The sequence below is a fragment of the Pan paniscus genome, chromosome 17, assembly GCF_029289425.2.
Source record: "Pan paniscus chromosome 17, NHGRI_mPanPan1-v2.0_pri, whole genome shotgun sequence".
Taxonomy (NCBI): Eukaryota; Metazoa; Chordata; class Mammalia; order Primates; family Hominidae; genus Pan; species Pan paniscus.
Window position 1 is genome coordinate 81569935 of NC_073266.2, and position 17188 is coordinate 81587122.

Consider the following 17188-nt stretch of genomic DNA (forward strand, 5'->3'; position numbering starts at 1 on the left):
GTTAATCCAATAGGTGTCAAGTGATGTTGCTTTGCTTTGATTTGCATGTCTCTGATTTCTAGTAAGTTTGAGTGTCTCTTTATGTATTCATATACAGTTAGTCTTTTGGTGTCCGTGGGAGATTGGATCCAGAACCTTTCGCAAATACCAAAATATGCAGATGCTCAAGTCCCTGTTATAAAATGGTGTAGTATTTGCATATAACATATGCGTACGCTCCCATATGATTTAAATTATCCCTAGATTACATATAATACCTAATACAATGTAAACTCTGTAAATATTGATTATACTGTATTGTTTAGGGAATAATGACAAGAAAAAAAGTCTGTGCATGTTTAGTACAGACACAACCATTCATTTTTATATGTGAATATTTTCCATCCTCAGTTGGTTGAATCACTGATGTAGAACCCATAGGTACAGAGAGCTGACCATACTTCCTAAGTTTGCAGTTTCTTATTCAGACCCTTTGACCATTGTTCTATTGCAGTTACTGTCATTTTCCTATCAATTAACAATGTCTAGACATTTAGACATTGTATTTTCTGAATATTATTCACTTTTTTGCCAAGACATATAAGAATCTTCTCTCATTTTTTTCATCTATGAGAACCATCCATAGTATATGTCTTTGAATAGAAATCTTTAATTTTGATACAACCAAATTTATCATGCATATGCCTTATTATTTTTACTTTAGAAGTTTTACCAAGTCATGGTTTATAAATATATATATGCATATAAATCCTGTATTTCTATTAACTTTAATATAAAGCTTTTTTCCTCTTACACATTTAGTTTTCATCAATTTTTTATGTGTAATGTAGGGATTCAGTTTTGTTTTTTAAAGAAGTTAGTTTTTCAAATACATTATTTTTTATTGATCCATAATATTTTACATATTTATGGAGTAATGTGATATTTTGTTTCATGCATAAAATGTGTAATGATCAAGTCAGGGTATTTGGGATATCCATCATCTTGAATATTTATCATTTCTATCACTTGGGAACATTTCAAGTCCTCTCTTGTAGCTACTTTGTTATATGCCATATGTCATTGTCATTTCTAGTCATTCTAGTTCACTATCAAACATTAGAAGTTATATCTTCTATCTAACTGTATGTTTGCACCCATTAACCAACCTCTCTTCATCCCCCTTCCCACTCACATACTCTTCCTGGCCTCTGGTATCTATCATTCTACTCTCTACCTCTGTGAAATCAACTTTTTTAGCTCCCACATGTGAGTGAGAACATGAGTATTTGTCTTTCTATGCCTGGCTTTTTAAACTTAATACTTAACATAATGACTTCCAGTTCCATCCATGTTGCTGCAGATGACATGATTTTATTCTTCTTATGTCTGAATAGTATTCCATTGTGTGTGTGTGTATATATACACACACACACATATATACATATATACATACACACACATATTGTGTATATATATATATACATTATACACATTTTCTTCATCCATCCATTGCTGAACATTTAGTTTGGTTTCATATATATGTTATTGTGAATAGTGCTACAGTAAACATTGGAGTGCTTGTATCTCTTTGTTATACTGATTTCTTTTCTTTAGGATAAATACCCAGCAGTGAAATGGCTGGAATGTATGGTAGTTTTATTTTTAGATTTTTGAGAAATTCCACATTGTTTTCCATAGTGGCTATACTAATTTACATTTTCACTAATAGTGTGTAAGAGTTCTTGATTACTCCAGCAAGTGGCTTACTGATGTTGTTTATCTTTTCAAAACACAAACTTTTTTGTTCACCCTTCGTATTATTTTATTTGTCTCTATTTTGTTTAATTCTGCTCTGATCTTTATTTTATTCCATCTACTTATTTTGGTTTTGGTTTTTTCTTGCTTTTCTAGTTTCTTTAGGTGCATGGTTAGATTTTTTAAGAAATATTTCTACTTTTTGGATGTAGGTGTTTATTGCTTTAACCTTCCTCTTAGCACTGTTTTTTGCTGTATCCCATAGGTTTTGGTATGTTGTGTTTTTATTTTCATTTGTTTCAATAAATTTTTTGATTTCCTTCTTAATTTCTTCCTTGAGCAGGTTATTTAATTTTTAAATTTCATCCTGAATTTCTCCCAGGACATGTTATTTAATTTCCATGTATTTGTACACTTTCCAAAGTTTCTTTTGTTAGTGACTTCCAGTTTTATTGATTGTGGTCTGAAAAGATAATTGATATGATTTATAATTTTAAATATTTGTTGAGACTTGTTTTGTGTCCTAACATATGATCTCTTCTGGACAATGTTCTGTGTGCTGATGAGAAGAATGTGTATTCTGTAGTGGTTGTATGAAACGCTCTTTAAATGTCTGTTAGGTCCATTTGGTCTAAGTCTGTTTTATCTGATATAGGTATAGCTACTCCTGCTCACTTTTGGTTTCTGTTTGCATGGAATATTATTTTACATTCCCTTACTTTCTGTCTATATGTGTCTTTACAGGTGAGATGAGATTCTTGTAGGTAGCATATAGTTGGGTCATTTTTAAAATTCATTCAGCCAGACTGTATCTTTTAAGTGGCAGGTTTAATTTATTTACATTCAAGGTTATTATTGATAAGTGAGGGCATATTCCTCTCATTTTATTAATTGATTTCTGGTTCTATACTTACCTTTTGTTTCTTTCTCTCATTGTTTGTCATTGTTGTTTGGTGGTTTTTTTGTCTTGGTAATATTTGTGTTTTATCTCTTGTGTGTTTGCTTGACCAGTGGTTTTTATATATATATATTTTTTAAATGATGGTAGATATTATTCTTTCGCTTCCAGGCATAGGACTAAAGAGTTTCTGTAGTGCCAATTTAGTGGCGATGAATTCCCTCAGCTTGTTTGTTTGGGAAAGACGTCAGTTCTCCTTCATGTATGAAGAATAACGTTGTTGGTATAATATCCTTGGCTAGCAGGTTTTTTCTTTCAGGACTTTAAATGTATTATCCCATTCTCTCTGGCCTGTAAGGTTTCTGCTGAGAAATCCACTCTTAGTCTGATGAGAGTTCTCTTATAAGTGACTAGACACTTTTCTATTGCTGTTTTTAGAATTCTTTCTTTGTCTTTGACTTCTGACAATATGACTATAATGTGTTGTGAGGAGCTTTTTAACTGCATCTGCTTGGGGATTTCTGAGCCCCCTATTTGTGGATGTGTAAATCTCTTACTATACAGAAAGTTTTCATCTATTATATCATTAAGTAGGTTTTATTATCAATTCATTTTTTCTTTACCTTCTGGGACACCAAATATTTGAATATTCAGTCATTTTATGGTGTCCCATCTGTCAGGTAGGCTTTGCTCACTAAAAAAAAAAAAATCTTTTTTCTTTTTCTTTTTTCTTTTTTGAGATGGAGTTTTGCTCTTTTTGCCCAGGCTGGAATGCAATGGTTCAATCTCAGCTCACTGCAACCTCTGCCTCCCAGGTTCAAGTGATTCTCCTGCCTCAGCCTCACAAGTAGCTGGGATTACAGGCATGCTCCACTACACCCAGCTGATTTTTTATTTTTAGTAGAGATAGGGTTTCTCCATGTTGGTCAGGCTGGTCTTGAACTCCCGACCTCAGGTGATCCACACGCCTTGGCCTCCCAAAGTGTTGAGATTACAGGTGTGAGCCACTGTGCCCGGCCTCTTTATTCTTTATTTTTGTCTAACTGGCTTACATTAAAACACCTGTCTTCAAGTTCTGAGATTCTTTCTTCTGCTTGATCTAGTCTATTGTTGAAGCTTTTGAACATATTTTGTATGCATTCAATGAATTCTTTAGTTCCAGAATTTCTGTTTGGTTCCTTTTTATGATATCTATCTCTTTGGTAAATTTCTCATTCATTATTCTCTTTCTCTGAATTCTTTTTATTGTTTTTCATAATTCTTTTGTATCTCACTGATCTTCTTTAGTATCAATATTTTAAATTCCTTTTTTTCTATAATTTCTTAAATTTCATTTTAAAATCAAGATATATTGCTGGAAAATTATTATATTCCTTTGGAGATCTCATAGTTCCTTGTTTTTTCATGTTTCCTGTGTCTTTATGTTGATATTTGCACATGTGGTATAACAGTTGCTTCTTCCAACTTTTTAAATTTGCTTTCACAGGGGGAGGACTTCTTCCTGAAGCTGTATCTATAGTATTGATTGTGTAGGGTGCATTGGCTTTGTTTCTTGGTATATGCAGTAGTGTAGTCTCTGTATGATTTCTTTGATGGTAAATAGCATCAGTGATGTCTGTGATTTCCTTGGTGAAGTTTTGCTGAGCCCTGAGATGCTACATGGGCCAGTCTTCAAGCTCTAGTCATGGCAACAGTGGGCTGAGTGTTCCTGTCCTTGGGCTTCAGAGTGGCATATGCTGGCACTGGTGTTAGTGGGTTCAGGCAGGCAAATTCTCGGGCCTTCATGTAGCTTGCTTGGGTGCTGGAAATGACAGTGGTGGGCTGGATGAGTGGTTGGGTTCTTGGCCCTTGGGTAGTGTGTGTGGTATGGGCAATGGTGGTAGCAGTAGTTGGCCAACCTTCTGGGACCCAAGTGGTTCACGCTGGTGTTGGCAGTGGCTGTGATGGGTGGGCTGGGTGAATCCCCAGGCCTGCATGTGGGTGCCTTCCAGCTGTGTAGGTAGTGGTAGGTTGGTTGGGCCCAACTTCAGATCCCAGTAGGAGTGCTCAGGTGCCAATGGTTGTGGACTGAGCTGGGCAATCCCCAGGAACCTGGATGGCATGCTTAGGTACTGGGAGGGCCAGAGCTGGGCTGGGAGGACCTGTTCTCAGGCCTCCTGATGGTGCATGCAGTCACTGGTTGTGGTAGGCAGGTACAGGGTGCAAATATATATATTTTTAAAAACTTGTGCTTTCCTGATGATTTGTGGAACACCTTTATCAAATATTACCTACATGTATAAATAAATGAGTATATTTCTGAGCACTCTATCTTATTGGTCTATTTGTTTTTACATGCATTTCATACAGTTATTACTATGGCTTTATACTATGTTAATACAGGTAATGAATGACTCCTTCTCTTCACTCTTCTTTTTCAATGCTGAATTAATTTTTTGTAGCCATTATAGATTTTAGACTAAGATTACAAAATCCTCAAAAAATTTCAACTGGGGCTTTGATAAAAATCTGTATTAGTGGCCTGGTGTGGTGGCTCACGCCTGTAATCCCAGCACTTTGGGAGGCCGAGGCGGGTGGATCATGAGCTCAGGAGAGTGAGACCATCCTGGTTAACATGGTGAAACCCTGTCTCTACTAAAAATACAAAAAATTAGCCAGGTGTGGTGGCGGGCACCTGTAATGGCAGCTACTTGGGAGGCTGAGGCAGGAGAATGGTGTGAACCCGGGAGGCGGAGCTTTCAGTGAGCCGAGATTGCGCCACTGCACTCCAGCATGGGTGACAGAGTGAGACTCCATCTCAAAAAAAAAAAAAAAATTCTGTATTAGTTTTCTATTGTTGCCATAATAAATTACCACAAACATAACACAAATATATTGTTTTACAGTTCTGTAGGTTAGAAATCCCACATGATTTCACTTGCATAAAAAATAAGTCACCTGCAGGGCTGCGTTCTCTTCTGGAAGATTTAAGGGTGAATCTATTTCCTTGCCTTTTTCAGCTTTTAGAGGATATCTTAAGCTCATGACCTTCTTCTTCCATCTTCAGAGCCAGCGACATTGTCATATGTCCCTCTGACCAGCTGGGAAAGGCCCTCTGCTTTTAAATGTCCTCATGATTAAATCTACCCACTTGGATAATCCAGTATAATCTCCTTATCTCAAAGTTGATAATCCTAATCACATTTGCAGATTTTTTTTTTTTGTCATGGAAGGTGACATATTCACAGGTTGTGGGGATTATCATGTGGGCATCTTTGAGAATCCATTATTTGAACTATCCCAGAATTGCTTTGCATTTACAGAAAAATTTAGGGAAAATTTAAGGTGGCCTACTTCTCTTTTTAGAGAGATCAATCGCTATATCCTGTATGACAGTTTCATACTTTTTCCCAGAGTAGTATTGTGCAATCTTCATTAATTCCCAGATTCTCTATAATATTTGTTACTAATGTAAATAGTATCTTATTTTTAGTTGCAGTCTCTTATTGTTATTGCTATTGTGTAGAAATACTATTATTCTTGTAATTGATTCAATATCTGGCAGGCTTACTAAAATCTCTTATCAATTCTAATAATTTGTCCATTGATTCTCTCACACTATTCTGTTTTCCTCATTTCTGTAAGCCAGGGGTCAGGCAGCTCTGGCTTTAGTACCAAATCCATCCTGACAACTGTTTTTGTAAATAAAGTTTACATGTTGCCTGTAGCTGCTTTTGCCCCATGATGGCAGAGTTTAGTAGTTGTGACAGAGACGGTGAGTGGCCCAAAAAGTCTAAAATTTTACTATTTTTCCCTTTCCACCAAAGTTTGCCAAGCTCTGCTCTAAGGCTCTTACTCCTCCTTCCCATAGCTTATATAAGTAGGAGTAGTTGGTATACTTTATGAAGTCTTATAAAGTAATGCCTAAAATCCATTAATCCTTACAAAACATTCTGAAGTCATACAAGTTTAGTGTGATAAAATTTAATACATTTCTTTTCAAAATTGCAACTGCCACTAGGCTGTAAAATGTAATTTTGAAGACTGAGGCAGGTATTACAACACTGTGACACTTTGAGTCATTCATTGACAAGATGGGACAGCCAGACTGTGGATACTTAGCTATTGGAAGATCCTACAGTTGAGATCCCATTGAAATGGGAAAATTGATCACTCTAAACTTAAGAGCTTTGCTATGTCATGTAGGGCTACCCTGGTTTCTACTTTAGATCAACTAAATTTGTGTTGATAGAGATGCCCTCTCTGGGAAGAATGAGAACAATGCTAAAGCAAGTATTCAGAGCTTGAAGCATACCTTTTGTGCCTCCTCAAGTGGTCCTAAATTGAAGGACACTCTTTCTGCATTGCTAAATGTGGCATACTTAGACATCATAAGTTAACTTTTAATAAACAATTCTGTTTCTTGTATATAAAATGAAAGAACTTAGAAGAAATAATCTATGGGACAAGCACTTAGAAAAACTTGTTCAGCTTCCAGTTTTTGGCTTGAAGAAAGCCAAGGTGAAACTTTCTTTATTTGTCTCACATCCAAGTTCATCCCACACCAACATCCTCTATTATTCTGCCTCAGTTCAACCCCAAGAAGATCAGAGATGTATACCTGAGGTGTACTGGTGGAAAACTCATGCCACATCTGCTGAGGTCCCAAAATTAGTCTTCTGGATCTGTCTCCAGAAAAAGTTGCTGATGACATCATCAGAGTAACTGGAGACTGGAAGGGTCTAAAGATTATAGTGAAACTGACCATTCAAAACAGACAGAAACAGAGGGAATGGGTAACTTCTGCCTTTGCCCTGATTATCAAAGCCCTCAACGATCTGCCAAGAGACAGAAGAAAGTAGAAAATCACTAAACACTGTGGGAATATCACTTTTGATGAGATTGTCAACATTTCCTGACAGGTCACTACTGATCTGTGGCAGAGAACGCTGTGGAACCAATAAGGAGATCCTGGGGACTGCCCAATCTGTGGTCTGTCGGCTGCAGAGTTGATGCTTCCACCCTCATGATATCACAGATGACATCAACGGTGCTGCGGTGAAATTCCCAGTTAGGTAAGAGTACAAAGAAAAATATTTCAACCACCAAAAGTTTATTCACTTCAGCTTGACATTTAAAGTCCTCTATGATTTTCCCGTATACTAGTCATTCCCAAACATGGCAGAATCACCCATGGTGCTTTAAAACAATTACAGGTTATTTGAGCTCAATTCTGAACCTACTGAATCAAAATCTCTGGAGGTGTGATCTTAGAGACTATATTTTTTAGCAGCTTGCTAATACATTCTTATGTAACTAACCCAGCTTACTGTCCTAAATTACCTCTTCAGTCCTGCTGTCTTGCTATCCGTTATTAGTCCTCACATAACTTTTCAGAAAAATTCATTTCTCCTTTTTCCACCTGTCTTTTCTATTAGTTTATTTGTCCTTTCCTTTTTCTATCTTTTTTTTTTTCTATCTCTATGCGTCCCTTTAAAATTTCCTTGCCCTTTTGACGTTTTTCCTCTCTTTGGAAGAGTGAGAAATTGAGAACAACTACAAAATTAGAGGGAACAGTTCCCATGAGACTGCTCTCACTGCTGATATCAAATGGAAGTTTGAAGGGTTTCCCGTAAACATCTCAGGTTTGATAATTTTCTAGAAAGACTCATATAACTCACTGACAGCTCCTATACTCATGGTTAAAGTTTATTATAGCTCAGATACAAATTAAAATCAGCCAAGGAAAGAGAGGCATAGGGCAGAGTCCAGGATGGGCTCAATATAGAGCTCTAGTTGCCCTCTCCCTGTGGCTTCAAGAGTGGCCTTCCCTCCTCCTGGCCACAGTGTGTGATGATATACACAGACAATTACCAACTGTGAAAACTCACCCAAGCCTTTGGTATCCAGAATTTTATTCAGGTCAATAACATACTACCTGTGTGGCTAAACTTCAGTCCCTAGCTTTCCTGGAGTTTGAGCTAATATCTTTAATTATCAGGTTCTTTGGAGGTCAGAACTGATATAGCCTTACTCTAAGTTTTCATTACAAATCACATTGTTAGACTTCCTTTTTTTTTTTAATTACACTTTAAGTTTTAGGGTACATGTGCACATTGTGCAGGTTAGTTACATATGTATACATGTGCCATGCTGGTGCACTGCACCCACTAACTCGTCATCTAGCATTAGGTATATCTCCCAATGCTATCCCTCCCCCCTCCCCCCACCCCACAACAGTCCCCAGAGTGTGATATTCCCCTTCCTGTGTCCATGTGATCTCATTGTTCAATTCCCACCTATGAGTGAGAATATGCGGTGTTTGGTTTTTTGTTCTTGCGATAGTTTACTGAGAATGATGATTTCCAATTTCATCCATGTCCCTACAAAGGACATGAACTAGACTTCCTGAAGGACAAAGCTCCCAGAAAATACATTCTCATCAGGCAGGGCACTCGAGGGGCCTGAAGATCACCTTCCAGTAGCCAAAGGCAAAGGCCAGATTTCCTGCTTCTCTTCTTTCAGCCTGTTGTCCCTCTCCCTCATTATTTCTTGATAGAACTTTATTTTGTCAAAATAGGCATGTTTTTAAAGTAATAGTTGGCAGCTGTTAGGAAACAATTGGCAGCGTCTGGCAGGAAGCTAAAGGGTTATGAAAATATACCCCAAGCCTAGAATGCTTACAGCACGTATGGAATTTAACTTTTACAAGAGTTTTTAAAGGAAGCTATTTTTTTTACATAGGATGAAAAAGCAAAGTCTCAACATGATCACAGAGACAGTAAAGGAGACAGAATTTAAATTTGGGTCTTGCTGACTCCAAAGTGAATGCTGTTTTCTCTGTACCAGATGTCACTCTGGGTTATTATGGCTCTTCCTCACCATGGGTGAATATTCAGTGCAAGGAGCAGCCACTGCTTCTGAGAATGATGAGAAGGGAAAAGAGTCTAGGTCAGCCTGAAGGTCAATCCAAGCCCATGGGTCAGTATGGGCAGTGCTTGAGCTGGATACGATGAGCTCTATTTTCTCTCTGACTCCTAAATCTACTTTAGATGAAGAATTAAAGAACCACTGGAGGCTAGGTGTGGTGGCTCGTGCCTATAATCCCAGCACTTTGGGAGGCCAAGGTGGGCAGATTGCCTGAGCTCAGGAGTTCAAAACCAGCCTGGGCAACATGGCAAAACCCCTTCTCTACTAAAAGTATGAAAAATTAGCTGGTTGTGGTGGTGGGCGCCTGTATTCCCAGCTATTCGGGAGGCTGAGGCAGGAGAATCACTTGAACCTGAGAGGCAGAGGTTGCAGCGAGTGAGATCATGCCACTGCACTCCAGCTTGGGCGACAGAGGGAGACTCCAAAAAAAAAAAAAAAAAAAAAAAAAAAAAAAAACCATTGGAGAAAACCTCCACCTATGACTTTGTGCTCATATTTCAATTATTAAAACTTACTAAATGCCTATATGTTATTTTTTATTGCAATGCATTATAAAGTAGCCATGATTATATTTAGTTTTACACATGAACAAAGTGAGGCTCAAAGGATTGGAGAGCGGATGAACAGTAGAGCTGAAATCAAAATGAAGGTGAGCTTGACTCCCATGCTCACATCTGTCTGCTATACCACACTGCTTTATCTTATCACTGTACATAGATAATTCATGAAACAGAAGTTATTATGCATGTCACCTTTCCCACTTCTTTTGTTATTTATATGGAGGGGCACTGATGCTTTTCCAGTAATGCATGCTCCTGGTATTTTGTAGATAGGAACAAGCTCTGTACTTGTCAAGCTTTCAAAGCAAATGAAGGGTCTGCCCATTGTGTTTCTGGTTTGACTGTGGCTACCCTTTTCTGTAGAGATAGAGTTGGTTAGACCTGTCGAGGAAAGAATGAAGGCAAAACATCTATTTTTTATGGCATGATATAATTTTAGATCTTAACTATTTTATTACTTAACCTTCTAATACAGAAGCACTTCTGCAATTCTTGAGTTTATAATTAAATTTGGAATTTAATGCCTTCTTAGAACATGGTTTCAAATCTAGGGGAAATTAAGAGGAAAAAGTATTCTGAAACTCACAAGAGTGGCACTTAAAGCAATCAATCCTACCAAATTTTAGGACTCACAGCCCAGGGAAAAGTCCAATGCATTAATCTGAATGCTGGGTACCTGTGAATCAGCCAACCCATATCAATGTCATCCTATAAATCATCTATTACCCCTAGAGGAGGTAAAAACAGCCAAACACTATATTTAGTAGATCCTAGTCTTGCAATTAAATGACAAAAAGAGAAGCAGGAGACAAGGTGACTAGCTAGAAATATGACTCAGTAGGACATACAATCTCTGCTTCAGGAATGTCACACCATGGTTATTTTGGGAGGAAAAAATGATTTGAATGACTATAAGGTCCCCAACATTGGATGAAGTCATACTTATTTTAAGGAATGAGCATAAAATCAATGGTGTAGTATATTTTGCCAGAAAACAAAATTTAAAGAGAAGCTCCTTAAAGCAGCCAAAAGGGAATTTTCTGAAAGAATGTATTTTCTCTTGTGTTAATTTCAAAATAATATAACCCAAGTAATTTAATTGATCATGACATTTTACTGACTGACACTTTGCTGAAACCAACATTTTGATTTTTTTGGTGGGGGAGCCATTGATGGGTGTGAGAACATCATTTTACAGGTGTCTCAAATTTTTTACTTAACAAGTTAGTGTTTTATATTCAATTTCATATTGAAGCTGCCATTGCAAAATTGTAACTGAGACATTGAAAAAGAGCTGACCTAACCAACTTCATCTTGCTTCTAACCTCCAAATTGTCCTGTTTATTCCTGGGTGTAGGCTGAACTAACTTTGGGAGGAACTTAGTTTATAGTTTAAAACAAAAACGATAACGACCCTTTCCCAAAACAAACCTCCTACTTGCCGGGGGACTAGACTGCCTTTGTAGGACTAACAGATTAGCCACAAGATTAGAAACTATGACTTAGGAGTCATTGCAGCTGGAGGCTACAAGATTCTGATGCTCCCTAAACTGCTCCTAAGATCAATGCTTGAGATATTTTGGAGCCTCTGCTGTTGATGGATCAGCTGGCACCACCCAGATCATAAACTGGCTCATCTGATCTTGTGGCCCCCACTCAAGAACTGACTCAGCACAAGAGGACAACTTCAATTCCCTGTGATTTCATCTCTCACCCAACCACCCAGCACTCTCAACTCACTGGCTTTCCCTCACCCACCAAATTATCCTTAAATCCTCTGATGCCCAAATGCTTCGGGAGACTGATTTGAGTAATAATAAAACTTCAGTCTCCCACACAACTGGCTCTGTGTGAATTACACTTTCTCTATTGCAATTCCCCTGTCTTGATAAATCAGCTCTGTCTAGGCAGCAGTCAAGGTGAACCCACTGGGCAGTTATGGTAATATGTGATTTCAATTAATATAGTTCATATTATACCGTATCATATTGTGATACAAATATATTGCTTTACTTTTTAATTTTTAATTAAAGTCATTTAAAATACTTTGCATGATGAAAATGTATAATAAGTGTTGATAAATCTTCTCACATTAGTAATATCTTCATAACAAATGTGACTTTTGGAAACTACTTGTGGGGAAATGATAGTTTAGATTTAGATTGAACCTTGCAGGGAAAATTGTGTGCTTCAATGGAAAACTAAGTGCTTTGAGCATACCCTTCTGGGTTATCTGATTCTGATTCTATGGGGACTCTTGGCATTGCCTTTGATCCATTTTACAACTGTGTAAGTTGTAGATAACTGATAGCAAGATGCGATAATTCTTGTCTATAGACATGCAAAATAATTTTGTTTGGTGATTCAATTGAATTCCCTCCCTCCAGGGAAAAAAGCAGGTCTCTCTCTATTTGTAAATGCATTTGAACATTCCTTTACTACACATAACTTTCTGCTCCTTTAACTTATTTTTAAAAGTGATCGTAACAGCTTACTGTTTTCCTCACTAATAATGAGTTTAAAACAATCTTTAACACGTATTCATTTTATATCTATGTGAGACTCATGATTTTACCTGATTCTTGAAAATTATCCTTTAATAAATGACACTTAAATGTCATCCTTTTAAGAAACCAGAGTGGTATTTTTCTGTAGTTGTTACATATTGAATCATATTAATTGTTGCTTTTATTTTCATATCTTCTGATATTGCTGCTGTTTCATCTGTCATATTTTTAGTTAAATATTCACAGGTGTGTGTTTTGTTTTCCCGCCCTCATTGTAAGCTCTTTGATGGTTAATGCTTCCCTGTATTCCTTGCTGTGCCTAACATAGCATGTTACACATAGTATGTGATCAGCTTGATGATAACTACAAGTTAAATACAATAAAAATACTGGGTTTCCTATTTCATCTAGTCTCTGTACCTTCTCTGTGGTCTTTTGCAAGAGTTACAAGACTAGTAGCTTCATATTGTAGATTGTGAACATCCTAGGAGTCCTATACTTCAAGTATGAAAAGGGCAATTGGGTATTTCCCAATGAGTTTTTAATTTTAATTTTTACTATTTTTATGTTATTTTTATATGACAATAGTAGTATGTGAAAAAATAAATCTAGCCTACATTTCAAACAGATTTCAGTCTTTGCAGATGTTTGCTTTATGGTAATAAATTACTTGGAACAATTTCAACCTAAAGTTTCTTTCACCCAAGGACTGAGTGTCTGGCAAACTTCATCCCAGGGATGTATATGGAGAAGGAGTGCTCTCTCCTAACACATGAACCAATGATGTATACTTTCTAGAAATTTAAGTGGATTGGTAGTTTGTATGTTTTTAGCCTTTGATTGATTACTTTAACATGCATTTTCATATTTGATTTTCACAAAAATCTTATAAAAGACATATTTGCTATTTCTCCATTTTACAGCTGAGTAAACTAAGGGTTTATCAAGTTAAGTGGCTAGAGATTTGAACCTAGGCCTTCTCACATACTAACTCATTCTCGTTTCACTAAAGCAAGCTATTCTCTACATCTTGAGAAGGTTTTATCCTTCCAAGCATCACCTCATGGTATAGTCTTTCCAATATGCTCTGGGTCTATCTGTACCATTTTCTAAATTTTACCCAGAGCGTTTCCTAGAAAACTGTAAGGATACAAAGAAAATTGTTAGACCACAAATACATATATTTTTTTCACATAAATGAAGGCCTAAATAAAATTTGATATTGAATTTCTCTTCATCTGTTTTTCTCTGAATTGGAAACTTGACTTCATGGCAATTTCATGTTGAGCAACTCCAATCAGATTACTTGCTTTCCAAGGCCTGGCCTGATTACTGCTAGTACAGTAATACGGAATCCCGGATCTTCCAAAAAAAAGTAGGAGATCAAAGGTTAGTCTTGAATAGTTATTCCCAAATTTTGTTGCGCGTTAGAATCCAGACCTTTAGGATCTGAGCCTCCACATATATTTTGGGGGATGCTGATCTAAGGCATTTAATTTAGGAAAGATCTAAGGGCCTGGGAACCAAAGTCCACCAGAGCCAGAGAACTGTAAGAGTTTGTCGGATGAGGTCACAGTTTTCCTAGAAAGCACTCATCTGATTTTTTTAAAAGACTATTTATTTTAGAGCAGTTTTAGATTCATAGCAAAATTAAGAGGAAGGTACAGCTCATCTGATTTTAATGTGCTTGAATCTGTCCCCCTGTCTCTTCTGAGGTGACTGGAGCGGACCAGATGTAAAGGTAATCCCAAACCATTCTCCCTAGCTCCCTAGAAGTTTATGTTCTTGAATGGATCTGCAAAGACTTACTTATGAATCATTGGTACAGCACTGTGTTCATAGAACCTAAGAATTAACTACTGAAGGAACCAATAAGATGTTTTTTGCTAAAGTGCTGATGAAACTGGTGCAGTTGTCCCATAGAACTGATATTTATGGGTTTTTTTGAATAAACATAGAAATTGACCTTCCTAGTCATGAAACTTAAGAAAGCGACATTTCTCTCTTATCTGAGGTCGTTTCTTAGGAAACCAACCCTCAGGCTTCCCAGATAGTATCAAGGAGCTGAAACTCACCAGATCACTGCATCTAGACAATGGGATGCCAGACCCCTCACCCATCATGGTGGCCTAACTGACCACCCGTGTCTTTTTGACCAACTCCTCTTGCTTATCCCTCCCTGATTCCTATTTCCTCACATGTAGTTACATTTCTTCTCTACTACATAATCCCCTGATTTTAGTCCATCAGGGAGGTGGATTTGAGACTAATCTCTCATCAACTAGGCTGCAGCACTTGATTAAAGCCTTCTTACTTGACAATACTTGTGTCTCAGTGATTGGCTTTTTGTGTGGTGAGTAGTAGACCTAGTCTGAAACTCTGGCATTTCAGGGACACTAATGATGAAAATAAGGAAAATAAATTATTATTTAGAAGAACAAGAAAGTTAAACAAATGTTTAAAAGGAGAATACTAAAACTGCAACATTCTATTGAGAGATATCAAAGAAGACAAATAAATGGAGAGTGAACTCTACTTCAGAAAGAAAAGATGAAAAATTTTAAAAGTGTTTTGCCACTTCCCTGCATGAGACCTTTCAATGGATTATGCTTATATTCAAAAAGAAAATCCAAAGTCCCTGCCGTTTATCTAAAGGTGCTTCACAGTATGACCTCTGATCTCTCCCTAACTTGTCATCTTCTCTGTTTTCAAAGAAACAGAAAACGTCATCCAGCTTAGTGATCTCCTTTCCTCTTCTCTTTGACAACCATGTGGCTTTCTTCCTTGCTTCCTTCAGGTCTCTGGTTGTAACCTTTTGAAAGGTTCTTCCTGCATGCTGTACAAACAAAAGTAATCCACATTATTGCAGTAGAGAAAGAGTTTAAACTTGATCAAATGATTCCAAATTCATACATACCTAAATTTAGAATATGCATACTTTAAAAAACAAATTCTACTTGCAGGCAGTGATTCTAAAAATAATTGAATAAATGTTCATTTATCTATACCAGGATTTTATCATAGAATTACTCATAAAGCAGAAACTAGAAAATAATTTTAAGTACATTAATTGGAGCTAGGTTTGTAATTTATGGTGTATAAAATTGAAAGATAATCTCTGACAGAAACAATACAATGATAAGTGAAAGATGTTATCAAACAATATGTAGTGCAAAATTATTTGAAATATATAATTGCATATTTACACATATGCAAAACATGTCTGTAAGACTGTATATGAAGATATTAACAATATTTTTTATTGGTAAGTCTAGAATCACCTTCACTTATTTTAAATCTTTTTCTTTTCTGTCATAACCATGAATTATTAATAAAAGAAAAAGAAAACTATTTTTATTTTTTAAAAACAACAGTATCTAGTCCAATTTTTTTATTGTACAGATAAAAGAAATTGGTCTCAAGATACAAATTATCTGTGTGTGTCTGTGTGTTTAAGTATTGAAAATAGGAATAAACACATTTATCCAATATAATCCATCTGGAAAAGAAGAGCAGGCTTGGTTTTAGTGAAAAGTTGTGAGTTGTTTTATTTTTTCCTGAACCAAATAGCTATTTTTTTATAAACTTCAAGCTTAGCTGTCACATTGCCTTTTGGCAAGACACTTGATTTGAAGGTAGATGTACTCTGCAAATAGAGTATATCTATCACAGACTACTAATGCGGCAACATGAAATCACACAAGTAATCTCTTTAGACAGATTCCAGTGAATCTTCTTGCTCATTTCAATCCAAATCAAATCTATATTAAAATACTAATGCAAGGATTAAACTATGTAAGTACCAGGTCAGACTGGAGGAAGATTAAAGGGAATACAAGAATCAATCCTCAGGCATCAAGTTGTAACTTCAGGGTATGAGCTCATAAGATATAGCTATTTGCATAAACCAAAGTCACAAAGGAAAAAATGTTCTCAAAAGATACCAACATTAGTAATTCCCTGGATTTATGTGCTGCACATAAAAATAACTATTTATTGTTAAACTTAAATGGCTTTTGTTTAACATACTTGTTTGATTTCATTTCTTGATTATTTCAGGTATTCATATAAATATTGGGTTAAAAGAATTTGAGTAGTTAAGTAGTTAAAAGAATTTGAGTAGTTAAGTACTTAAGAAGTTCAATTTTGAAAAGCCCAAGCTGTGAAAATATTATGTGAGATGATGTGAACAATTTAAAAAAACATCTGGGGCGACAGCTAGCCCATATAACGCCCTTGTACACAGTGGAGAAAGCTGCATCCTCCAGGTGGACATGACCACATGGTTTCGCAAGCCTGTTCTCTGGGCAAGTTGGGGAAAAAACCCAAAAACAAACAAATGAAAAAACAGCATGGCTATGATGAAGGTGGAGGGAAAAGGGGCCTCTTTTAATCTTGGTCCTTTAAACCAAATCACATTTGGTCCTTTGAAACAAATGTGATAAAAGCCCTTTCCTGAAACAAAACCCCTTTTTGCCTCTGGGGACCAGATTGCCTTTGTAAGACTAACAAATTGGCCACAAGATTAGAAATTATGGTTTAGGAGTCATACAGCCAAAGGTCTCAAGATAAAACTT

General features: G+C 36.5%; 1 protein-coding gene across 2 annotated transcripts in view; it reads right to left on the minus strand.

Annotated features, from left to right (window-relative positions):
* Window positions 1-7697: 7697 nt before the first annotated feature.
* Window positions 7698-17188, minus strand: part of LOC100988975 (putative uncharacterized protein encoded by LINC00305) — a 76064-nt gene continuing 66573 nt past the window's right edge. The window contains exon 2 of one of the 2 annotated variants that reach the window (XR_010110164.1): window positions 7698-15447. Coding sequence is in view for 1 of the 2 variants with exons in the window: in XM_063597357.1 (XP_063453427.1) it covers window positions 15347-15447 (101 nt within the window). In the remaining variant the exon portion in view is untranslated. The remainder of the gene's footprint in view (window positions 15448-17188) is intronic. The other variant, XM_063597357.1, reaches the window with a different exon arrangement.